We start from the raw sequence: 25,904 nt of genomic DNA on the forward strand, positions 1-25,904 counted from the left end.
GGGGGAGGGGGGGCGGTGAAATTGAGGGGGGATCAGGAAAATTTTGGTAGGAAAAAGGGGGGATGGGCAAATTTTTATCAGAAAAATGGGGAATATGCACAATTTTTGGAAGAAGCTACAAGCCTTGCTTAGGGAGGATCATATTTTTTGCATGACTTTAAGGGGGGTGTTAAGAATTATTCTGGACATTTCAAATTTTCACCTGCCCCCCTTCCCCTCTGCCATACATTATGAACGCAGCCTAAGTAAAAAATCCCAGTTATAAGCCCACTAGTCTGCTTACACAAATGTCCTTAAGCTATGGAAACACGGTTTAACATTGCGCTAAATGTTGCATGCAATTGATTTTGCAAGCCATGACACGCAATGCAATTTGTACATGTTGCATGCAACATTGCTGAATTAGAAAACTATCCTACTTCAGCAACATTGCCTGCAATATTGTGCACAATGTTGCACCATGCCTTTATAGTCATAACTTCCCCTGACAATCACACCAACAACGAAACAACTTCTGTAACTGACAATTCATGATTTCTAAATAAAAAATCCCAGTTATAAGCCCACTAGTCTACTAACACAAATATCCTTACAGTTCTAACTCCCCCTGATAATCCATGATTTCTATAACGAATCCCAGTTATAAGCCCACTAGTATAGTCTGCTAACACAAATATCCTTAAAGTCCTAACCCCCGTCAAACAATGATTTTCTAAATTAAAAATACAGTTGATATTTGGATCACCAAAATGAATAATTTATTTGGTGATTCTTTGTATTGCTTCCTAAAGATACCATATAATCCCAGTCATGAGCCCACTAGTCTGCTAATACAAATATCCTTGCAGTCATAAGCCCCCATCCCAGGTTATAAGCTCACATCTGCATTCATGGCATAGATGACACATGAAGATTTGGAAAAACGAAACAAAGAAAAAACTTCCTTTTCAATCCAAACTCTTTTTCTCTCAGTTATAAGCACCTGGTGATAACACAAAAAAAACTTTGCTCACAAACGAGTATGAGTCCATGGCTTATAACAGCAATTTTATGGTATATAAGAGTTATCAGTAGAGTACAATTATCACTATTTAGTAGTAAATAGCACTAATTAAACAAAAGAAAACGATAGAATTAGCATAAGATAACACTATTTAGTGATATTTATGTTACACACATTAGTACTTGTACTCTATCAAGCATTACACAGAAATATAATTATAGAAAGTAAGGCTACCAAACAGCAAGGGCAAAAGTAATCCAAGAGGCATCATTTGAGAACCTTTAATTTTTATCAACTTCCAGGCTGTTCAGTCACAGATCGCATTGGAATTTAGCATATTTGGTTTTGCAGAGTGGAAAACCAGAGAACCCAGAAAAAAACCTTTGAATCCAGGGAGAGACCTAAAAAACTATACTTATATGTGATGCTGAGTCAAGAAATTGAACCAAAGACCCCAGAGGTCAGAGGTGGCAACACTACTAATGCCCCCTTTAATTTCCTATAAGATCAGTATATGGTTCCCAGTATATACCTAAAAGACCAGTTCTTTGCTACTTTTTTTTAACCTGGCCCTACACATATCAGTCTTGCTTACCCCTAAAAACTTACAAACACAAGAATATATATACTCCATCATCCTACCCTACCAAAATCATAGTTAATAGATTGACTATTAACTATGCCTAAATCTAGCCCCTTTCTTAACTATTTACATTATTTTTCTTACCTTCCCTCTTACACAACTGTATACATTGGAATTTAATGAAGTCCTGTTATTTGAAATGAAGTCACAGCTATGAACATAGCACTGCATAAGCAGCAAAACTAAGCTACTGAATTATTAATATATTCAAAACACTTGACCAGTCAGTAATGAAGTTGACTTGTGAATAAATAAAATCATAACATAGCCATGATATAACACACTCTCTGATTGATTAATTAACCATTTCTTAACTCTCAATATTATGAGAGTTGGGGTTTAAATTTGTTATATATCCTAACTGAATATCAAAGCATCATAGTAATAAGTTATGGATGAGATCCATTAATGTTGTGATATGAGGTACACAGCAAGGAAGAGGAACATGAAAACCACCACCAGGGGAGGGGGTGGGGCAAAGCTCAACCTCTGACAGCACGTGACAGCTTGTCCCAATCACATGGAAAATCATTCAATTTGTTGTTGTGCAAAAATATTGTTTGATGGACTGTCAATCAAAGTGTTTGTTTATTACAATTTTGGAAAACACAAAGTTTCCAAGGGTATGTGTCTATTGAATGTTGTGGAAAGGCCTTGATTGATGTCGGCCAAAGTATTCTTCACCACAACAGAAAATTGTATGGTATCACTTATTTGATTGGGATCCACTGTAATTACAGTCAAAGTAAAAAACCGTGAAAACTAAAAAAATGACTATGGGTATCGTGTTCTGACCAATCACATACTGTATGAGAATTAGTTCATTTCTAATTAACTGTCGCATAAGAACACAATGTTAAACATTCAAGACATATTTTAGGTGTTCACAGTTTTCTTACTTTGACTGTAATGCCGTTCAGTCAGAATATTTCCCTTACTTTACTTTAAAATTCAATAACATTACTTATTCATAGTCATCTGATATATATTTGTTCTAAATATTCTATTCTCTTTTGCAGTTTTAAAGGCTATATCAAATTTTATGCCATGCTTATGGAAGTGTGCACTTATTAATGACAATTAGGCTTCTTTATCAACAGCTCTATCTGGAAACTCATATATAATTCAATATTAAATGGCAAGGTATAATTTCACATGCCTTCATTGGCCAATAAATTGATAAAATACTAATACGAATTTGTGGTCCATAACATACTATACCGACCAACATGCAATTTTCAGGGGTATGTTATGTTATGTAAGTTATGGAACCTGGTTTCCCCCCACTTTTTCATAGCCTGTGTGCCACGCACTTGGGCCATAAAAAAGTAGTCCATAACTCATGGCACTTGGTTAATAAGAGCTGTATATTCAGAAAAAAATATTCAGACTTTGCAAGATACAGTGATCCTAGATAATTTAGTACTCATATCCAAGCCCACGTCAAATTTTTAAAATGTTCTTCCCAACAGCTAATAATATGGTCATGGTTATTAAAGTGCACATGAACCCTTTGACAATACATTCAGTACTGGTTCTGCATAAAGTAAATAGTTGATTGGTAAAATATTTCTTGATTTGAGTGATGCATCTCTAAGTTATGAAGGTTTATACTTCCAATATGTTAATGATGATGACGTCAGGTAAGGTATTTGAGTGTTTTTGTTGTAACTAGTAATACTAAATGCTGGCCATTTTGAAAATAAAAATTGTAAATAGCTTTCATGTAAACCATGAGTAAAATAATGATGCTTTTTAAATACTGTTTCTATGAACCAGTTCGATTTTGTATATTTGATTAAGCCTTAATAGACGTCACACTCATTAGCATATTGGAAGTATAAACCTTCATAACTTAGAAACGCATCACTCAAATCAAGAAATATTTTACCATTCAACTATTTACTTCATGTAGAATCAGTACTGAAAGTATTGTCGAAGGGTTCATGTGCACTTTAACTATAGTCCCATATGGGACTTAATTGTAATATCAATATAGAACAACATCAAATTATACACAATCATAATGCTGGTTAACATGCCTGGCATAACCAATCTATAAATAAAATCTTTTCTTTCAATAAAATGCTAGGGCGAAGGTCTTAAACATCAGTGAAGTCTTACCCATTTTGATAATTTCATGACCAAATGACCGAATCACCAAATTTAGGTTCTGCCAAATCAAGACAATTATTAACTCACACCATTGAAAATTTGATTGACAGAAGCAAAAAAAACCCAGACACCTGGGAATATAACAGTTGTTTTGGTCACGTTTTTATGAAAATGGGTATAAGTACACGTAAAGGAAATTTATACTTGGAAGTTTAAGTATGACTATGACATTAGTACAAGATGCACATATTCTTTGATTGCATGTTACGTCATCAAGGCCATGTTGGTGCCATTTAACAAAAGCTTTCTCCTTATCGTCCACTGTTAACAGCACCACAATAGCCGCCATGTTTTTGTACTTTGACTCTCTTGGGAATGCTTGCAATCCATCAATATTTCCTTTCATGGTAAATATTAAGCTAAAGGTTTCTACTTCATGCAAGTATATTCTACACCATCTTTTAGATACCCTAATTCAATAAGAGTTACAAGTCTATAATGTAAATTACCTTAACTGGTATACAGTTTGGAAGGAAAGAAGGCAAGATGTTTTGGGCTGTTTTTTAAAGCAAGCAATTTCAATATGATGCCATTTTTTCAAGAACGACTTGATTTCTTCAGATGATGATAATTCGGCAAAATCTTCGTTAAAAAGTCCAGTTGTAAAGTCTGTGGAACGGGTCTTTCCGCCTGGGCCCTACGACTACAGCTTTGACCATATATAACAGTATTCTCTGGCACAGTTTCTTGAGAAGTCACCTCACACTTAGCACCAATCACACACCCATGAGACAAGAGGGTATGGCGACCAATTTTACTCTTTGCTTCAAGAATATTATTATCCCCGACTGTCACCGCCTCGCACACACAACCAACCTCAAACACATTATGATTTCCAATCTTCATGACGATCTTTTCACCAGCTTCATCCTCGTCTTCTTTGATCACAGGGTTAATAATGGTGGCTTGTTCTTCAATCAGGTTGTTGTCCCCTATAATTATCGGCCCAGCTTCGGCGATTATTCGGGCTTTTGGATGAATCACCGTTTTCGATCCGATAGTTACTTCTCCCTTAATCTCTGCTTCTTGACAAACCACGGATCCAGCGCCTATTTTCAGTTTTCTGGGCGTTTGAGAAGAGTTTCTTGACGAAGAAGCCGACATTTTGGGTTTTTTTGCCTAATACATTGGTGACCGTAACACTTTCTCCAGCATGATACCGCTGACCGTAAATAAATAAAATTTTTGTTTGAGTGAAGAAAAACAATGGAAGTGCTGTGTCTTGGAAAAAGAAAAGGTCATGTCCGAAGATCTAAGGGTTAAACTATTATAACCATTATACTCAAGGAAGGAATCGTTATTAGTAAATCACAGGGAGTTGGCTTTTGCCTTGGTTTTGCCCCGATCGCAAGATCTCGTGAAATGAAAATCTGAACTACGACAAACTTTGGATTTTGTTGCTATAATAAGTTTGTGTTCTTGGTCTTCGTTACGCGTTTGTGCGTTTATCGGATCACCAACTAGCCCGTCGTTATCACTAGTAATGCTATAATTTAAGGATCGAGGGATCAGAGCAGGAATCATCAAAATGCCACTGCCGAAAACAATGCCTAAAAGAAAACCTTCTAAAGATGATGGACGTGTGTATGCAAACAGATACAAAGTTGTGCGGCGACTAGGGAGCGGTAATTTTGGCACAGTTTTTCTTGTTGAAGACATGTCTGCAAACAGAGAAAGGTAAGGAAATTATGGAAGGAAATTACTTCTAATGATCTAAGCTCCGCTTTCTCATTTGAGAGGATTGCTTGTGAGGGTGTTAAGGTGTTAAATTCACTTATGTTCGACCATTATCCCATGTGATTGAGGAGCCAGACGTAAGCATGTCCTTTCATCATGCTTGCATGGTTTCCTTGACAGCTACACGCGTTCTTGACGACCTATACATGCCATACCTACACCAATCCAGAATGCAGAATTCTTGCAAACTCGTCTAAAATGCTGATTTTTAATTTGTCATAAATTCAATTTCAGTAATTAAGATTTAATTGATTGCTTGTACATTTCTCTGTAAATTATTAACCATGATGGCCCAGCTAATTAGCTTCATTTATTTGTCCTGCTTTGACTCCCCTAGGCCTGTAGTGTGTAGCCATCCATGTAATAGCTCAGACATCATGTAACCCGTGGATTGTTTACCTAGGATTTTCAATCAATGCAATAAATTAACATTTTGCCATGTTGCAGACAGGTTTAATTATTCTTTGCACATCAAGTTGAATTGTGTGCGTATATATTCTTGTTTGATAAATTGCTTTTAAAGAATCTTTTGATTTCTAGCTGATTCAAAGTTTTTGTGTTTTCAGCTGTTTCCTGTCACGTTATTTATGGCTTTTCTTACTATGTCCAGTTGCAATATTCATTTGTATAAGTGAAATAATTATTGTTTGAATTCATTGTATCATTTTAGCCGGCTTACCTTAATCATCCTATTAATCGTCAATTGTATCCGATACAGACTTGTCCTTGTAAAGTTAGTTTTTGTTTTTCATAATTGAGTGTGATATAAAAATCTAGCAATAACTTAAAACGTCTGACTTTTTGGCTTTACAGTTGGTTTCACAAAACTTCAGCTGCTTTAATTCCAAAGTTAGTTCCCAAGTTCTCCAAGTTGGTCCCGAACTTGCTAACTTTTTGTGAAATTGGTTCAATCAACCGTGACTTGTTTATGTCTAGAATTCAAATATTTACTGTTATTGCTTCTTTAAACCATATACTTTTCGAAAATTGTATTCCAGACAACAAAATTCCTTTTGTTGCAATAAAATTCACTTTGAAAATTGAATTCGAATGGTAGATTTGATGGGTTTTAGAAGCTACTGTATTAACAGTTTGAAAGGTCACCAACAACCATCAGAAATTCATAGTGAAATTGAATACGAAGTTGTGAACTTGCATATGAACTTCAGACATGGAGTGGCTGAAGTTTTATGAAATCAACTGTAATTTACTGTATCATAAAATTATTATATCAGGCGATTCCTAATTTAATTATTAATAGAAACCAAAATCCACATCTTGGGCTGAGTTGTTTTTTTTTTTTGATGATGAAATAAAATGGTTATGATACATATTTTTTGTTTCCTCCAGAAAATGTCTAAAGGAGATTTATATAGGTGAACTACACCCTGATGAGGCAGTAGATGCAATGAAAGAAGCCAGACTGTTATCAGAAGTAAGTGCAGTTGCTTTATTTCCTGATATGTATTTTAGTTTAACCTTACAAATGACCAGCTGATCTGAAATAGTGACATAGAAATGACGGCACTGCATAAAACTGAGGTGTCACAAAGCTTGTGAAAATTAACATCATGCCTGCCATTGCATAGTCTCCCCCACAGCCGCTTTCTGTGTCGTCATGCAACGCTTTCTCAAGGGAGAAAGCATTGCGTGACAACACTGAAAGCGGCTGTGTGGGAGACTAGCCATTGCATCAATAATATAAAACTCATTTCACGAATAAAACAGCATTTTCTGTGCTCCGTTCAGTAATAAAGCATGCAGGAAGTGGCATAAGCACGAAAGAAGTGTAAGGAGAAGCACGAGCCGTAGTCATGCTTGTACTATATCCTAGCTATATTATAATACTTATTGTGTCACTATTTTCAAATCTTTATTATCAATAGGTTTTTTTTTTTTCATTTGGTGACCTGGAAATCCATAATTTAAAGAGGAAAGTTGACACCTCAGTTTTGCAAATTTTCTCAATACAGTATTGTCATTGGCTAACATTTTTTCTCAGATCAGCTGGAAGTAATTTACTTAAAATGTTAGAGCTAAGGTAGAGTATTTCCAATAATCCTTGATGGAAATAGATCATGTATTAGTCTGACAGACAAGCACAAGTGGTGTTGTAGTGAAAACACTCACCTCACCAAGGTAGCCCAGGTTTGATTCCCAAACTTAGTTCTGCAGTGGCGGATCCAGGGGGGTCGAAGGGGTCCACGGAACCCCCCTTGAAGGTTTGTCCTCTTAGGTAATAGAAATATGTCTTATATAAATTTTGATAAAAAAATATTTTAGTAGTTTTGCGTTTGGTCATGTTATTATAACTTGGTCCGTTACTAGATAGTAAATTAGGTGATTAGAGCCAATTTTTTTGTCAAACATCAACTAAACAAAAGAGAATCATACACAGTTGAAGAAACGGAACCCCCCCTTGAAAAATCCTGGATCCGCCACTATTCTGAATGTGAGTAGAGCTGTTTGTTGATTCTTTCGTGTTTTGAGGGGTTGCCTCTGGGGTTGGTTTTTCTTCTTTGCAAAAATCCACTTTTAAATTCCAAGTGGACTATTAACTTATGGAAGAAGAGCCAATCTGTTGATCACACTACTCCTGAATCCCATCTTCCTCATCACCTAAAATATAAAGTAATTAATGTGTCATTTGTTTGTATATTCGTTTGCTGTTTTAGTTAACTCATCCAAATGTTGTAAAGTTCATGGACAGTTTTCCTGACAAGGAAATGTTCTGCATTGTAACTGAATATTGTGAGGTAAGTGAGAGATGGTACTGAAGATATAGATAATTTGATCTAAGCAGTTATCTTTATACTCTTATGTGTGGTGTGAGCTATGTACAGTAAAATGTGTAGTCTGTACGCACTGTACAGTTATAGAAACAAACTGGGGGCAGCTGCACATTAATGTAGGGCATGAGAAGGAAGCAGAGTAACATTGTACATAGCCCTGAGTTCCTCTTGCTTCTCAAGTGCTCTACAGCTTTTTAAAGCTACTGTTTTAGCTCAGTTGTGATGAGCATTGATCAGTCTGTTGTGTTGGAGATCATGGTTTGAGTTCCAGTCAGACTGCTGGAACACTAAGGGTTTTAAAATAACTATATATAAGGAGAATGTGCTGTGTTTGTAATTACATCTGCAAATGGTTAGACCTTCAAATCTTATTGGATAAGGACTTAAAATTGTAGGCTGTCTGTCTTCATTATGACACTGTATTAAGGCTAGAAGCAAAAGATATCCTGAACTAGTATCCATGTGATGTCAATTATTTTACAAAATATAGGGTGGTGACTTGGGTGAGAAGATACATGCATGGAAGAAGGCTGGCAAGACCTTCAGTGAATCATTGATTATTGCTTGGTTTATACAGATTGTTTTGGCTGTGCAGTTTATGCATTCAAAGTAAGTCAGTGTGCACACAAAAATATACCATTGGTAAAGTGATTTTTTTCAGACCTTGAAATAGTTAATATCTTAATAGAGGTTAATAGATTTTCTTTCCAACATTTTCTTTATGTTTATTTGTCTATGATGTTCAGGAACTACTAGAAACTGTTTCACATTCTGAAGAAAATCACTCTGACTAAGGCCAAGTAAAAAAAAAATACATGTTTATCGTCCCCACCCGCCTCATTTTTTTGGGCCGCCTGTTTTATTATTATTCTTTTTTTTTCTTTTTCTTTTTTTTTTTTTCTTTTCTTTTTTTTGTTATTCCACCTAGCTTTTAAAAATCCAAACGAAAAAAGTAACAGGTGCTACTTTCGTTTCAAACCCAGTCTCCCTCAATTTGGTACGAAGAGAAATTCGGTACTTTTGTTGATAATAAAAAGTCAGTAAATAAAAAAACCTGCCCTCCCCCACTCTTTTTTTTAGAAATCCGGACCATAAACATATGTAATAAAATAAAATTTTTTACTTGGCCTAATAAGTATTATGTGTGTTCTTTACTTTAGTGTTTATTTGACTATATATACAGTACAATAACTATGGGAAATAGAAACTATTTCATGGTCTGAGGAAAATCACTCTACAACATACTGCTTTAATATTTTGAAAAAGCTTGCCATCATTTTTGTACAAACCATCCAAACACAACAGTCAGACATGTATTTTCACTTACCCAAGGCTAAAAATGACAGCTTGCCAGTCACCAGTCAATAAAAGATGACCAGCCAAATTATTCTAAAGCTCAGTCATACCTTGTTCCCGGGGGGGGAGGGGGGTACTCCCCTATATTTGCTATACGGGTACGTGCCACCAAACAGGGTATGGTTTTCATCGTTTCTACTCTGGAACAGAGTATATAAAATCGCGCTCGCTCTGGAACTGGGTACATGAAATCACGCTCTCTCCTCTCTGGAACAGGGTTTTCAGCGATCTTGCTCTGGAACAGGGTATGAATTTCAGCAATTTTTACTCTGGAACAGGGTCAGGGTTCAGAGGGATCAGCGGCACATCCATACCCTAAACGGGCATTAGTACCCCCCGGGACCTTGTTTCTGGCTAAATGTTACTGGTCAAAATGACTGGCAAGGCTCTTGACTTGACAGGCTACATTATCCCTGCCATTGTTTTTAGCCCTTATGGTACGATATGGCATAGCTATAATATTGTGTGCTGCTTGTGTACCTTCTCATCCAGGATAGATTCCAAATCACATGAAATCTGTTCATGTCACACAGTTCTCTCAGAGCTTTACATCATACCAAGTGCATCCACATCATTGAACATTTTGTTTTAGACCATTACTGGAACAGAATAAGTTCTGAGTTGATTGCAAGTACAGCAAAATTAGTTTCAGTAATCTAAGACTATATACCGTACACTGAATCCGAATAATAATGGTGGCTAATTTTAATAACTAGCATTCTGCACTGACTGCAACTGACTTTTCACTGTATTTTCACAGCATTTTCACTGTATGAGAGGTTAGTCAGTCACTAGTCAGTCTTGAACAATAGTTATTCATTGACAAATTGATTGCCATAGTTTGATTCAGTGTACAATTGACATGATATAATGAAGAAATAAAAAACTCGTGTGCGTGCTTTGTGCAGTTATGAAGCATGCAGGGGTTGGCAAACAAGAGAGAAGTGTTAGGAGAAGCGCAACACAAAGCGTTTGGAGAAGCACTTCTTGAGTGTTCTGTCTATCCCCAAGTGCTTTATAACTGCACATAGCACAGCAAACAAGTAAGTTTTTTATTTATTTTATGATTTAAAATACAAATTTCAACAACTGTTATTTTGGACAGGAATGATGCAACTGAAAGTGCTCGCGCATGCTGTGTGCTCTCATAAAGCACACGCTCTAAACCAATCAGAACGCGACATTTATAACAGTTATTTTATAAATAAATAAAAATAAAATAAAGAATTTTCTTTTAACAGGAGAGTTCTTCACAGAGACCTGAAAACAAGGTGTGTTAATAACGCTAACCCAAATGATAAATAGAGGATATTACATGGGCGCGCGGAGATACGAATTTTATCTTCGAGTGTTCAATTGATATCTCACTAGTGAGCGCAGCGTATCTCCAAGCGGCCATGTAATGTTCTGTTTATTATATAGACATCAATGAAACTTAAATAAAACAGAAGCTCAAAAATTCTTTATTAAAATAGCAAGCCGATACATTATTATGTCAACAGCAATATCTTCACTAGTGAAAGATATGGTATCTTCCACTGGTGAAAGATATCAAGTTTTCGACACTAGAGAAAACCTGGTATTTCACCGATATCTATATAATAATGATAATCATTATTTAATCCTTATTTCAATAACATCAGAATATATCAGAACTTAAAAACATTGCCAGTCCTTAATTGAATCCAAAGGATTAATAGGGAATGGTCATTATTAAGAGAGGATTAAGGCCGGTTGAAATGAAGGGGGTCACTGATTTTAATGCAGGGAAAAGACAGCTGGGAAGCTGTGCAAATGCCAGCCCTGGAAAATTTAAGTGTGGTTTACCTAATTTTGCAGCACCCCCCCCCCCCCCCCCCAACACCCCCACGCCTTTTTGAAATTCCAACTAAATAGTGACCAGTCCCCTAACTGTACTTCATTCATTTTTAGGAACATCTTTCTGAAGAATAACATGATTAAATTAGGTAAGCAACTGCAATAGGTTTGGCTGTGTATGCTTGAATTAATGTCTCTTTTAAATTGAAGATAATTATCTGGAAGGAGCTGGGCCATCAGAATTTTTTTTGACGTTTAGATATAATCTCAAATTACTTTTGTTACAGGTGATTTTGGAATTTCAAGAATTTTGATGGGAACTTCAGACATGGCCACAACGTTCACTGGTACACCTTATTATATGAGCCCTGAAGTACTGAAACACGAAGCTTACAACCACAAGTCAGATATATGGTAAGAGTTGTAATAAATTACAACCAATCACACACACAAATTGTACAACTTGCTATGTTGACAATAGGGTTTGGGTTTCCACAGTATTGGTGAACATAAAGTTTCAACAGCAAGTGGCTATGGAAACACATACTGTATTGTTTGATGTCCACAAAACCTATTTTTTCACCATGACAATAGCGGATATCAAGGCTGTAGCAAGAGGATGGGCAATGAGGGCTCCCACCTATCCCAATAATTTTTCAACTGCTTTGGCTAGTATTTCAAAATTAATGTCATTTATAGCACGGGGCAACAGACTTTAGTGAAAAAAGAGGCCACGTTCAATATCTTTATGTTTGGACTTGATTGAGAAGATTTGATTTTGTTCTAATTTTGATTTCCAGGTCTTTAGGTGCAATTTTATATGAAATGTGTAATTTAGAGCATCCTTTTCAAGGACAGGTAAGTTACATAAACCAACTGTAAGAATAAATACTCCAGACTAGTGTCAGTAAGGTTGACGTCAGTTGGTTAATCTCTTGCACGGTAAAATACAACTCAAAAATCAGAAATCCCATACATTTTAAATACTTACAACTTTATTATTCTCTGATATCCATGTTGGCCTGCCTCTAGCCATGTATGTGACCTTACTCCAACCAAACCTCTTTAATCCTTTTCCACCACCATCTTCTCAGCTTTCACTGTGACAAGATGAAAAGCCCATATTATTATTTGTAATTCCTTAGTTGCTTTTTATATTTTCTTTCTTTTTTCTTTTTTTTTTTTTACAGAATCTAATGGGTATAATGTATAAAATAATCGAGGGAGATCCTCCTAAACTGTCGACCCAGTACAGCTCAGAATTACAGAAATTATACGAAAGGTAATTAAAGTTATTCATTGACCATGAATCGATATGTCTGACCAGAATCTACTAGCTTTAGCTGTTGTATCACAGCGTGGAACAATCACAACAGAGCTAGCCTCCAAACTAGGTGAAAGCCCAAAGATCGAATTAGAATTTAGTAGTTGATTTTTGTGGAGGGAGGAAAACTGAAGAACCCGGAGAAAAACCCTCAAAGCACATGGGAGAGAACCAACAAACAACTCTACTCACATACGACATCGAGATCGGCAGGACATGAACTCGGCCCGCATTGGTGAGAGGCGGTACATTAGCAGCGCACGCCAGCGGTGCTTCCCGAATGCTTCACCTCTGCACATGTTGTAACTCACTGTAACACATACTATACAACTGAGCACTTGGGGACAAAATTAATCAATACAACACAATTAATGGCAGGTTATTAGCAAAGGATCCGAGTAAACGTCCAAGTGGGTCAGAAATTGTCAAGTTTGATTTCATTGCAAGTAATATGAAAGTAAGTCAATCATGATGAGGGTGATTTTTAATGGATGGTAAGGGATTTTATTTATCTTATTAATTCTATAATACGCCATTTAACTAAGTGTAATAATGTTAACATTTATATTAATTGGCTGCACATACTTTTCTTTATAGAAATTAAGTTTGCAGATGCAGGATAAACTAAGTGTAAAAGATAGCTTTAAGGCCAAAGGAGGTCAACATCCAATAAGGTAAAGTTGGGCATGCAGTAATTAAATTACTAGCTGATGAACAAAGCCATAACTAACCAGTCCTTCCATACAATAGCTCACTGAACAAACACAAAGCATTCTATTGACCTCTTTAGCTTGTGGGCACATGTTTTGCCCATTTATTTCAGACCACTTGTCATTCCTTTGAGAATACAATTATTCTTAGTTTCATTTGCATCCAACCATGGCCACCTAAAAATCATCAGTATGGTAATAGTGTACCTTATCTAATAAGGTGTTATTATCCAAACAAAGAAATAATATACAAGGTAATGACACCTGGTCTGAAATCAGCAAAGCATTATGCCTAAGCTAAAGCAGTCTAATGGGGTGGTAAGGTAGTTTTAAAATTTACACCTTGCAGCATTGAGTGAGTGAGTGATTTGTGTTACCAGTAAACCCATATAACTATGTGTAAAGTAGTTAATTTTGTGATACCTTAGAAAAGACCCCAAACAAGCTTGTCGTCAGTGGTATTAAGTTGACAGTCTTTTGTTTGTTGCAATGCTAAGGTGGGCATTATTCATCGTCATTTTTGGATGAGTGTTAAAGAGTGTATTCTTGGTAGGCTCTAAAACACATTAGTATTAAATTAACTTGAAAAACATCATTCTTGTGCAAACTATTTCGTGCCTTCTCCCAAAAGAAGTTTTATTCCCTTAAGTAGTGAACCAACTTCAACACTGGGTGACTGAACCATATATTATGGCATAGTGAACAACAACTTTGGATGAGTTTGGTTTAGGCGACTGTGCTCTCGCGTGACTGAACTCTTGGGTGACTTTAACAGAGTCTGTTAGGGTGGTGTATGCTAGCAGTAACGATCAAATGATACTCTAAATTTCCTGAAGACATTTATCTTTCATGGTAGGAATTGTGGATAGCCATCTGACACCTTAACCTAAGTGATATGTCTGACTAATGAACAGGCTGCACAATCAAACAATGTCATCAATTGATGTAGAATTAAAATTTATGCACATGGTGTATAATGTGTAAAGGCAATAGAAAAAAAAACATTCTGACCACTTGCTGTGCATGTTTTAGTGTTGAAAGACCAGTAACAAGATCTGGCAGGAATGGTGGACCTAAACTTTATGAAGAGCCAGAGGAACGACCCATGACTCCATTGTAAGTACATGTACATACATAATTGTATTTTGTGTACCAAGTAGTTGTACCCCAGGTGCCAAAGGACTTTTTGTCCTACAAAACCAAAATACCATTGAGAAACCTGAAAGCTTGGTTCACTTGACAAAATAAATCCAACAAAGAAGCATTGGCAATGTGTCAAAAGCTTATGCAACTGTCAGGATGATGTAGTTGTTGCAAATACGAATTGATGGCGTTCCCAAGAGAGTCAAAAGACAAAAACATGGCAGCCATCTTGGTGAAGTTAGCAGTGGATGCCAATGAGAAATCTTTTGTTAATTGGTACCAACATGGCTGCCATAATGTAATTTTTAATCGAAAAAATAAAAGTTGTAAAAACTACTATTGTATCTTGTAGTTCTTGTAGTAACTAATGTAAAATAATAAAATAATGTATAAGGCTAGTTAAGGTAAGTAAAGAATAAAATAAATAATGGTGTAGTAAACTGCAGGTATTAGGTATTTAGATTTTGACCCATGTTTGAATAAAATGCTTGTAAAAATGTTTAGTGAAGCTTATACCTCTATTTTCATTCTTTTCTTAGGGACAAAATGAAACTGAGAAAAATGAAGAAAGCTGATGAAGAGGCAGAGAGAATAAAGTAAGGTCTACTCATTTTTAGAAATGTTTGCAATAGTGCACACTCAATCATAGCATGATTTGTTTTATTCTTTTAAGACAATTCATGGCAAATCAAGGGAGTGATGCTCAGGCACAATATATGTCGCACAAGAAGAAACAGGCAAGTGTAAAAAAGGTCCAATACTTTTGTACTCATAACTATAAACATTACTCCCAAAAATGATCCATAAAATGCCTTAGCTTATGATACTACACCTTTTCCAATATAACACTACAGTACATATTTGGATGGAATGGCTGTGATGACTATTGAGATCAAAGTAAACTGACCAAGTTGGTGTCTTCTGGTCACATCTCATGATTGCAAGCTAAATGAGTGTCTACATCTCATTATTAACCTCCACTAAAACAGATCTATGCCCCTTACTAAACATCTCTTACTAGGTACATAAGCCACCTACATATATACCTTGCTAATTGGCATCTCATTAATATCTATTTATCACTATTAATTTACCACATACCCTGCGTGTCTTCCTCAGCTCATCAGCTCATTTTTCAATCTACAGAATCAGGTCTCCCTTCCTTGGGTGGATGACCATCCTGAAGTTTTTCAAGATCCTCATTTTACATTCAACAAGCAAAACTCAGTTGAAAACAGGAGACCAGTTGGTTTCTCATCAGAGAACGTACCTTTGCAAGGAAATGGAAACAACAGAACATGGGCAAACAGTGAAGAAGGTTTGCAGAAGATACTTTCTTCCTTTAAGATTGCATCCCTTTGAGTCAGAAAACTCCAAACATTTTAGGCTTCTTTTCATGCTCACAATTATATGTTCAATATTTTAAAAAATGAATAAAGGAAGGGAGAGATGAATGGATGGATGGGTGGGTGGGTGGATGGATGGATGGGTGGATAGATGGGTGGGTGGATGGATGTGTGGGTGGATGTTTGGATGGATGGGTGGGTGGATGGATGGATGAATGGATGGATTGGTGGGTGGATGGATGGATGGGTGGATGGATGGGTGGGTGGGTGGATGGATGGATCAATGGATGGATTGGTGGGTAAGTGGGTGGATAGGTGGGTGGATGGATAAATGAATGAATGCAGGAATGAACGAACAAATGAATGAATAAATTTCTACTCACATACAACACCGGGCCTGATGGGACTTGAACCACCCATGAACCACCCATGAACCGGGTTCGCATTGGTGAGAGCCAAGTGCTCCCACTGCCATGCCACCCATTCTTTCCCAATTTATTTCGTTATTTGCGAATCACAAAAACATATAATAATAATCTGTTAATGACAGGCATGGGAAAAAATTGTTTTCTACTTATGGTAATGGTTAATATAATGATACCATTAAACTACAGTGTATAATGTTTTACAAATTGAAAATTACCAATCGAACAATAAAGACATATTTTAAAGCCTTATTATTATTATTTTAAACAGATAATCCTTATGATCTCACAGTGGTTTCAGATATTCCCGAGGATGCCACGTTAGCAGAAACATATTACTCACAATTTGAAGATGAGTTTGAAGCCAGCGACAGTGACACCAGCGACAATTGTGACAATGAAGAGACTTTGAAGTACACCAGTGACGATGAGGAAGATGACTTCAGTGCTCTAGTAAATCAAATGGAAAATGCTTTAGAATATAGTGCAACTGAGCTGGACTCATCATTATCAGATGAAATAGTGGGGGGACAGGCATTGTCAATGACTATGAGGGAACAGAGAATGACAAATTTGAGAAAGTATCCTTTTATTGTTACCAAAAATATGACTGTTTCTGAGAAAAACCACAAAGGGAAGATAAACACCTGTTGAGAGGGGGAAGGGAGGTGAGGGGAGCCAAGGAAGAAAGATGGTGGATGGAAAGGTGGATGGAAAGTAGATTTATGACCTCAAGGAAGGCCTAGGTCTAGGTAGGTCCAAAATGTTTCCAGACAATGCTGGCCAGCAGTTTTTAAGTATACTGTATGTTGGTATACCATTCACATGCATTTTTCAAAGTGCATTTTTTTAAATCAAATAATTTAGTACTTTTAGTATTGATTCTACATAAAGTGAGCAGTTGAATGGTAAAATATTTCTTAATTTGAGTGAACTGCTTTCTTAAAAGCAATTAATTTCTTTCATGATTTTGAAAAAATCTTTAACTTAATAATCAGAGAGTGTATCAAACTTCTTGGTGAGGACGAGTTCCAGAAAGTATACATTTTTCTAAAAGATGCAAGGTTTGGAGAAGAGTTTCAAAATGAAGAGTCCATCGTGGCTGGTCTGGGTAAAATTGTAAAGAATCCAAGAGACTGTTTCCTAGTGGATCAATTGCTATTTATGGAAAAACAAGCTGAAATTGCAGTCATGACACAACAACAAAGTTTGCACTGAGAGGAATTGAAGATGAATTATCATATCCCACCATGTGTCATTAATGTCACAAAGCAGTTGTCTCTTTTGTAGAGAAAAAGGTTGATTTGACAAGTGGTGCTGTAATAATTGAAGAGAGAAAAAAAATTCATCAGAAGAGTTTTAAACCACCTAGTTTTGTAGGCAGGAGGGAGAAAGATTTTGATGAACATAGTAAAAAGAGATTTATATGGAAGAAACATGAAAAAAAAGACAAGAAAAAATGAAAAATCATCTTCAAATATCCCAGTATAAGAGCAATGATATATTTTGGGTTGTTTCAAACCCAATGTTTTTGGCACATTCAGTGCTTGTGTGTCTCATAGTAGTGATATGGCGGGCTTTTCTAAAAGGGCCCCAATGAAAAGTTTAAGTTATTTCTATGAAGAGTGATGTGTAACGAGTGTATTTCTATGAAAAACTTTGAGATTTTCATAAATAATAGTTTGTATTAGCAACCAAATAAGACTCTATCAAGGCAGCTAACTCTACCTTAGTAGATGCTATCCCATCCTTTTATAAATACCAATCGGGCTGATCAGAATTATAGTCCATTATTATCTAGATAAAAATCATTGTCTAGCATGTTGCAGGAAATGGAAAAAAACTGTAAATAACTATTTTCAAGTCCTCAATTTATTAAAACCATAGTCAATGGTTAAGTTAATAAAATAATATAAACACAGAATTTTGAAATTCATCTCTATTTCTTTCCACTGACGAATTTGAAAAATTCAGTTATCAGCAATTTTTGATAAACACTTTTTTGGAGCTTAAGACCTATTGGCAGTCTGTTTTTCTGTCCATTCTGTAATACCTGACATGTTTCCTATAATTTCCATTTAAAAATTAGCTAGATTTCCAGAAGTGACAAAATTGAAATTTTTGCCCACCCGGGGGTCATCGAAAAATGCAATTTTGGGCCAATTTTCATAAACACTTTTTGTGAGGTAAAGACCTGAGTACCTGAGATGTTTCCAATAGAGCAGCGCACTGATTCTAAAAATAGCTTAAAGATTCGGACAAATATTGCATCCTGTTTAACTACTACGAGGATTATACGAACCAATTTTATTATTTTTACTTAAAGTTACAATAATAACCAATGTAAACTAAGATCAACTGCGATCGGCTGTGAAAATTATCTGCTGAAAGTAAACTTGTAAGTTTGTTTGTCCAAATTTCGTCTTTGTCTTTGTTTTTAAGACGTCACGGCTGCGCTGCGCTATTGATTTTAGTTAAACAAAGCCTATATTTCTAGAAGTTCCAAATTTTAAAATTTTGCCCACCTGGCAGTCATTGCTATCATTGCAGTCATCAATAAATTCAATTTTGGGCTAATTTTGGTTAAACCCTTCTTTGGAATGGGAAGATACATTGGACAGATATATGGATATAATGGCCGATGAACTTTTTGAATTTTTTAAAAATGTTGGATAATATTTTGTTGTGAAAATTATTGAAAAAGTCATAAAATACAAATTTAACTTTACATGTATCGTCATATTGATTTACCTTTTGGTGAATGTCTTAGGAGTCTGGAATATTTATGTCTTGAGAGAAAATCCTCATTCCTAAAAGTAATTTGAGGGGAAAATGTTTATACTACGAAATAATGTTTCATAATACCACAAAAGGAAACCCTTTTGATCCAATACTCCATTTTACAGTTGCGTTCGAATGACCATGAATGATAGTTGCAAGTCGAGGCTGCAGTTTCTGCGCATAGCAAAACTATACTTTTTATCATGCGCGGAAACTCCAGCCTCGGCTTGGAACAGAACTGTAAAATGGAGTATTGTCTTGTCTATGGTAGATGCTTGCCGTACTCTGATTGAGACAGAAGTTTGGACAGTAAATGGGGAATAGTCTATTGTTAATCAAATTAATTGTCACTGTGTACGACCTTTAACAATTGTAATTTGGGACTGTTTTAGGGGATGAAATAGATGCCACCTTTGAAATATGTCATGTCCCCCAAAACAGCCCTACAATGCATGAATCCAATATGTGCATAGATCCTATATGGTTATAACACTTCAGAATACTCATAATGGAACAACAATACTGGTAACAGCCACGCCTATCCAATAACCTGCAGTGATCCCAAATGGCTATGTCACCAGCACACTAGCAGTGGAACATTAAGGTGACCACACCCATCCAATATGTGCAAAGATTCTATAGAGGTTTTGCACCATCGTGCTTATGCCCATAATACAGCTTGAGCTGCCTGTGGTTAGATGACAGAACAATAAAATCCCTTTGCTCTTGGGAATGATCACAGCTATATGTTTTTAAGCTCAATATTTTTTAAATGCTCTTTTGGGGCTAAAGAACAATAATAGAAATCCAACCAAAATTGAGTGCACGCAGTTTAGAGATATAAAGACTTGTACTTTAGGAGAGGTGATATTTTGATTGACAATAGTTGACGCAACAGCAACACAAATGAAATTAAAGTTTTAAAGTAACAGCAACACAAATGAAATTAAAGTTTTTAAGCCCCTGTTGCTTTTCTGCCCTACCCTTTGCAGGGAATTCTTCCTTATGTAAAATGATTGCATTCTGCAATCTAACATGAATGGCTGCCATCGTCATGTGATGGTGCAAAACCTCTTTATGATCATACCACCAGCATTCTGATAATGGAAGAGCAATAATAACGTGGCCACGCCCATCTAACATCATTTCCATTAATTAGTTATAATATATTACATGGTCACCAATTCCAGTTTGAAGTTGTTTTTCCATCAAAGGTCTTATTTCAATTTAAACTTCTTAGAAAATTAAATGTGATCAAATAATTGTAAGCATTTATTCTTTGCATTTATCGAAAAGAACAGCTGAGAAAGCAATCTTTTGTCACAGTTTGGGAAAAAAACTTAACTCATAGAAAAAGTGTTGAGTGTGTTCTGGTTGTTATTGCTGGTTTTCAATCATTCCCAAGAGAATAAAATAGCAAAAGATACGGCGGCCATGTTGGATGATAAAACAAAAGAGACTAATGACGAATCTTTTGTTAAAATCATCCAACATGGCGGCTTTAAAAACCACCAATTGTTAAAGGACAATATTAGGTTGAGTGAGCAAACAAAATGCTATACTTATTATTATAGGCTGGAGTTGTATCCATATTCATGTGTCTTCTCGTGCACGACCATTACAACAAACATTACCGTCAAACATTAGACCACAGTGGGTTTGAAGAAACCAAGAACAACTTCTCAACCTTATCTTAAAGTCTTTTGACTTAATGGTAACTAGAAGTAAATGTAAATTCAGCACTTACAGAAATATAGAAGTTCTTGATTTTACCCTAAATGACTTTTCTTTTCTTCTTCTTTTTGTTTCACAGGGTGGCGGGCGCCCTGTGGTGGAGTAGACGAGTATGGCACAGGGTTACCAAAACAGTAAAACAAACGAGGTAGGTACGAAGCAGGGTGGGGTCCTAATCCCATTTCCCAGCCCAAAATTCTACAAAATCGACTGCAAAATAGCTGCAAAATCCCAGTATTAAAAAGTCACATAAGGCTGCTTACCAAAAGACTAGCGGGAAATGGAAATAAGGGGACTGACCTATAATTTCAGCTATATGCAACTGATTTAATGACTGAGAATATTAAACTTTGCATTTCGACTCCTATTTTAAATTTTAAATTATAAATTTAATTAGAGGAGAAACTGAAACCTAGTTCCATTTTGGAGACTTTGTTATTCATTCATAATGGCTAGATCCCAGTCCCAGTTATCTCCCAGTTCATGTAATCACATTCCAGCCCCAAAATTGGCGAATCCCAGCTGCCATTCATCCCTTCAGGATGCTCTACTAAATTGCAAAGGGGGCCTGTAAATAGTGCCCCAAAAGTGTAATTTTAATTTATTAGGCAATAGTGATGATGATGATGATGATGATGATGATGATGATAGTAACTGCATAATAATATGATAATAATAATAATGATAATAATAAACAACTTTGTTAATTACATTAATACGTTTTGATAGTTACAGTAACAAAGCATTTCGAGCCAGTTACGAGTATTTCAGTAATGAAGGTATAGCCATGCGCTCACGCCCCGGTTGTAAGTAGTGGATAGCGCTATCCGACGAATAAATCTTATCCAGTGGATTAATTTATTGGATAACAGCACTAACTTATTCATTGGATAAGGATTTATCTGTCGGATAGCGCTTATCCACTCCTTGTAGAATCTGTCCCAGGGTTAAGAGATCAAAAGCCGTTCCATTACGAACTGACAACTTTTGTTTGGATAGTACCGTATTTACTCGATAAAACGCCGCACGCTCCATTTATATGTCACCGGAAAAACTTGCCACACTAGCTTAGCGTTTCTACACGAAAATGATCGAAAGCGCAGCTATGCGATCGGAAATAACACATCATTATCGTTTGCGCATGCCAAAAACCGGGGTTCCGATGTGAATGACATTACAGCGGTTTTCGATATTCAGCGAACTTAGTAGTTGAAAATAATCAGTCAGTACCTTTTATGTTCTTGACTGACGGCAGTGAAAAGCCAATTTCACAATAAGCCGTTGGAATGTCTGAGTTTGCAGAATATAGAAAACCGCAGTAACGTTTTCAAAATTCGCATGGGTCAAATATTTCAAATGGCTCCACTGTGGAAAGCGTTTTCAAGTGTAATGTCATTTTTAATCGTCCCACCACACTAAAACTATCGAAAAAGCCCACATTTCATGAAAACGCATTTCATAAGAGATATTTGCAAACAAAGTCCAAACACTAACCCTTAGTAACTCTTTTTTACGCGACTTGAAGTTGTGAAAGGCCCACTGTTTGCACTCTTCTTCAGTCGCTTCATACAAGGCTCGTAATTTACCTATTACGCATGTTCTTATATGATTTCCGAGCCCATCCCACACGGCTTACTGCCTCATCTATCACAACTCTTAATAAGTAGCCTCTGGTGTCCTGTTGCGGTAGAAGGTGTAGCCATGTGTCATGCTTATCAAGGAAGAACATAGAACCTACTTTGGAATCATCTGTTTGTATTAATCTGTTACCACGTCTATCCAAGTGCTGTCAGATGTCGCTTTATACTCTCTTTTTTTGTATCCTAAAAGGTCTTTACTCCTAAAGGTCCAGTGATGGTAATATAGATTCTGAACAATAGGAGGCACTGGTTCACACTTTGCAAGCTTTGCAATATCTTCATTATACTCCCACTGCTTATTTCCCAAGAAATGCGCATAATGAGTTTTCATTCCTTGGGAGATTTTGTCTTGGAATTCTGTTTCCTCATCTACAAGCATCTCTTGCTTTGTTGGTAGCATTACCTTCTTGGAGAGAAATGCAACTACGAGACGAGCTTGAAGGCTGTACTGTGGGAAAAAACATACTTGAATTCCTAAACCAATGAATGACATGGAAGGATACTTGATATTAAATAAATGCTTGTAAAGATGTGTTACGCGACTATCCTCTAAAGTAATCCCACATTTATCGGTTAGGAAAGGAAAGGAAAGCTCGTAGCCAGTGCAAAAAATAATTGCATCTGCCTTTCTTGTCTGGCCATCTTGAAAAATAATCGTCCTATCAGCAAGGACTTCCTTTACATCTAGATGCTGTTCAACATTGTCTGGCAAGTTGCAAACGATTCGGTCATGATGATGGCTTAAATAAACAGCCTCTGCACTGTTCCTTAAATCAATACAAATGTCAACGCCTGAAGATTTAGCACCCAGTATTGCAACCCTCTAGTCTTTGTAGTCTTCTGGGTGACGATAATCTTGACTGTGCAGCACAAGACCAGGAAATTCATTTATTCCAGGAATTGGTGGAATTTTTGGCACTTTCCTATCAAGAAATTCAAAGGAAATTCTTTATTCATTCTGGATTCTCTTTGTGATCATGAACGTGGATTTATTATATGCATGACAGATACCGTAGTTATGTGAGATTTTGGGGCTGTTTTAGTGGACAAAACGGACAACCTTTTGGAAATGTTCACCCCAAGTGTGGGAAGCGGAATCCAAAATCGACGAAAAGATTGATTTTAGAATCCAGAATCCAACACTTAATCTGGAATCTGGAATCCAACTTCTTTGGAGTCTAAGGCATTGTGTAAGATCTGTCATTAAGTGAAGTAAAAATTAAGACCTGATTTACGCAAAGTAACTTGTTTTGGTAAGCCAAACATGCTTCTTCTGTCAAGTTCAAAGTAATGCACTTATCTTTTATTAGATTTAATTTTAGATTTAAAAAAATCTCTTACCCAATACAACAAACCACTGCATCAAAGATAGATGTGGTCTCCTTTTCGCTTCTAACATCCTTCACTGTGACTTCCCATTTTTCCTTGGTATTTTCCTGCACTTTTGGAGTGACTCTTACCACTTGAGTGTTGAATTGAATGAGGTTCCTGACTGAGAAGTGATCTGCATAGTCTTCTAGATGCCTTTGTACTTGAGCATGAGTCATGTAGGAGCTTACTTCATCAGGAAATGGAAAATCTGGAAAACCCATGACTTGCTTTGGAAGATTGGTTCTGGAATTAAATGAGAACATTAAATGTGGGTTTTCTAAGACTTCATTCACTCTCTTGAGGGTCATCAAATTGTTACATTGAGTAAAGTGAGAGGGTCTTATTCTATCCAAAATTCTGCCCGGGAGGGGGGGGGGGGGGGGGTCCCCCCACTCCCCTATATTCGCTATACGAGTATATGTGCCGCCAAACAGGGTATGGTTTTCAGCGATTCTACTCTGGAACAGGGTACAGTGGTGGATCCAGGGGGGTTCGAAGGGGTCCATGGAACCCCCCTTGAAGGTTTGATCTTTTAGGTAATAGAAATATGTCTTATATAAATGTTAATAAAAAAATATTAGTAGTTTTGATATTTGCTGTTATAATGTTTAATTTAGCTTTAAGTTCCGTTACTAGATAGTAAATTAGGTGATTAGAGCCAATTTTTTTGTCAAACATCGACTAAACAAAGGAGAATTATACACAGTTTAAGAAACGGAACCCCCCTTTGAAAAATCCTGGATCCACCACTGGGGCATATAAAATCGTGCTTGCTCTGGAACAGGGTATATGAAATCACGATCTCTCCTCTCTGGAACAGGGTTTTCAGCAATCTTGCTCTGGAACAGGGTATGAATTTCAGCGATTTTTACTCTGGAACAAGGTCAGGGTTCAGAGGGCTCAGCGGCACATCTATACCCTAAACCGGCAAGAGTACCCCCCCCCCAGAATTCTGCCAAGCCACACTATTAAATAATTTGTTGGGAGCATGAGCTTTATGAGAGCAAACAGGACTTGCACTGACGTTAGCTTTCAATCACATCAATCTTATTCACAAAATAACTCAAGAGCTTCTCCTAAAACTAAACTCTCGTGTTCTGCCAAGTCACTGTGCTTTATATGCAAACAGCATGTAAGCAAATCTTCTATTTCTTTTCCAGTGGCAGATGAAACAAATGATGTTTTTAATCAGTGTCAATGGTAAGTGTCATCAATTCAAACATTATAGCATGTAAAATACCGAAATCAGTGTACAAGCACCTGTAGGATGTAGCAGATGGGAGACTAAGGGGGAGGCATTAGCTTGCCCCATATAGAGGGGCGGAAACAGGGGGGGTGGATAGGGGGGATTTCCACCCCCCTTTTTAAAGTAAAAGTGAATGTTTTTAGGAAAATAGAAGAATATGATTGCATCTAATTACAAAACATATCAAAAGTCAAAATTTAGCTGCATTCACAAGTATGCAGTACACAATACGTTATAATTTAATCATTTTTTTTACCTTTGTACTCACTGTAAAAAGAAGGCTCAAAAGAACTTTTTAAGAATTATCCACCCGTTTTAAAATCCTGCATCCGCCCCTGAAATACTCTACCAAATATCGCAACCCAAATAGTTACTCTAAACAACGTTTTATAACGACTGACACCAGATCTGCCTACCTTAGATTGCTGTATACTTTGGAAGGTATAGACACTCCATTATCGTCTAGTCCTGTTTTCTCATTATAAGCCCAAGTACCCCCGACATAACTGGATTGTTCGTATATTACAGCACTGAAGACATCTTGTTGCGCAGCTAGGTATCTTCCCACGCATAAACCAGCAGCTCCTGCTCCTATCACAGCAACATAAATCATCTTTAAAAATTGAAGTAGACTAATTACAAGCTTTCGTGATCTTTATA

The 25,904-nt window shown here is 36.5% G+C and overlaps 3 protein-coding genes and 1 long non-coding RNA gene across 8 annotated transcripts; 1 reads left to right on the forward strand and 3 right to left on the reverse strand.

Moving 5' to 3' along the window:
* Nucleotides 1–1,269: 1,269 nt before the first annotated feature.
* On the reverse strand, nt 1,270–4,956 carry LOC116289795 (dynactin subunit 6-like). Its single transcript, XM_031696734.2, has one exon. The coding sequence runs from the start codon at nt 4,923–4,925 to the stop codon at nt 4,359–4,361; it is 567 nt and encodes a 188-aa protein (XP_031552594.1). The 5' UTR covers nt 4,926–4,956; the 3' UTR covers nt 1,270–4,358.
* Nucleotides 4,957–5,002: 46 nt separating this feature from the next.
* LOC116289791 (serine/threonine-protein kinase Nek11) lies at nt 5,003–18,396 on the forward strand. Its single transcript, XM_031696731.2, has 17 exons — nt 5,003–5,498; nt 6,909–6,993; nt 8,234–8,314; nt 8,841–8,959; nt 10,948–10,977; nt 11,639–11,673; nt 11,812–11,938; nt 12,325–12,382; nt 12,715–12,806; nt 13,227–13,305; nt 13,446–13,522; nt 14,591–14,674; nt 15,241–15,297; nt 15,375–15,438; nt 15,848–16,019; nt 16,744–17,053; nt 17,471–18,396. Exons 1-17 carry the CDS (start codon nt 5,350–5,352, stop codon nt 17,688–17,690), a joined length of 1,839 nt encoding a protein of 612 aa, XP_031552591.1. The 5' UTR covers nt 5,003–5,349; the 3' UTR covers nt 17,691–18,396.
* LOC116289797 (uncharacterized) lies at nt 5,747–6,461 on the reverse strand. The gene is made up of 2 exons (XR_004196365.2): nt 6,238–6,461; nt 5,747–5,957 (listed from the first exon to the last, which is right to left on the reverse strand). It is a non-coding gene; the product is annotated as an uncharacterized LOC116289797 (long non-coding RNA).
* Nucleotides 6,985–25,904, reverse strand: LOC116289796 (uncharacterized). Of its 5 annotated transcripts, none has more exons than XR_016120364.1 (11): nt 25,661–25,904; nt 23,969–24,241; nt 22,482–23,550; nt 21,001–21,079; nt 19,224–19,282; nt 16,816–16,922; nt 15,803–15,971; nt 13,041–13,185; nt 12,516–12,624; nt 10,187–10,305; nt 6,985–8,177 (listed from the first exon to the last, which is right to left on the reverse strand). XR_016120364.1 is itself a non-coding variant. In XM_031696733.2 (3 exons), the coding sequence occupies exons 1-3, from the start codon at nt 25,855–25,857 to the stop codon at nt 23,451–23,453; spliced, it is 570 nt and encodes a 189-aa protein (XP_031552593.1). In that variant the 5' UTR covers nt 25,858–25,904; the 3' UTR covers nt 21,670–23,450. The 5 variants fall into 5 exon arrangements, 1 of the variants encoding a protein (XP_031552593.1); XR_004196364.2 differs by having other exon boundaries at nt 13,041–14,114; XR_016120363.1 differs by having other exon boundaries at nt 13,982–15,971.

This window comes from Actinia tenebrosa, unplaced genomic scaffold (assembly GCF_029948245.1).
Source record: "Actinia tenebrosa isolate PJP-AT-01 unplaced genomic scaffold, QUT_ActTen_1.0 PGA_scaffold2__45_contigs__length_23673736, whole genome shotgun sequence".
Classification (NCBI taxonomy): domain Eukaryota; kingdom Metazoa; phylum Cnidaria; class Anthozoa; order Actiniaria; family Actiniidae; genus Actinia; species Actinia tenebrosa.

What these genes read in the sequence shown, in the direction of transcription:
- LOC116289795 (XM_031696734.2), bottom strand. Translation starts at nt 4,925, where the DNA reads ATGTCGGCTTCTTCGTCAAGAAACTCTTCTCAAACGCCCAGAAAACTG.
- LOC116289791 (XM_031696731.2), top strand. Translation starts at nt 5,350, where the DNA reads ATGCCACTGCCGAAAACAATGCCTAAAAGAAAACCTTCTAAAGATGAT. An exon ending in ATGTCTGCAAACAGAGAAAG is followed by an intron (nt 5,499 to 6,908) that starts GTAAGGAAATTA and finishes TGTTTCCTCCAG; the next exon opens with AAAATGTCTAAAGGAGATTT. An exon ending in CACAGAGACCTGAAAACAAG is followed by an intron (nt 10,978 to 11,638) that starts GTGTGTTAATAA and finishes ATTCATTTTTAG; the next exon opens with GAACATCTTTCTGAAGAATA.
- LOC116289796 (XM_031696733.2), bottom strand. Translation starts at nt 25,857, where the DNA reads ATGATTTATGTTGCTGTGATAGGAGCAGGAGCTGCTGGTTTATGCGTG. An exon ending in AAAGTATACAGCAATCTAAG is followed by an intron (nt 24,242 to 25,660) that starts GTAGGCAGATCT and finishes ATTTAATTCCAG; the next exon opens with AACCAATCTTCCAAAGCAAG. An exon ending in GCAGTGGTTTGTTGTATTGG is followed by an intron (nt 23,551 to 23,968) that starts GTAAGAGATTTT and finishes ATTTCTTGATAG; the next exon opens with GAAAGTGCCAAAAATTCCAC.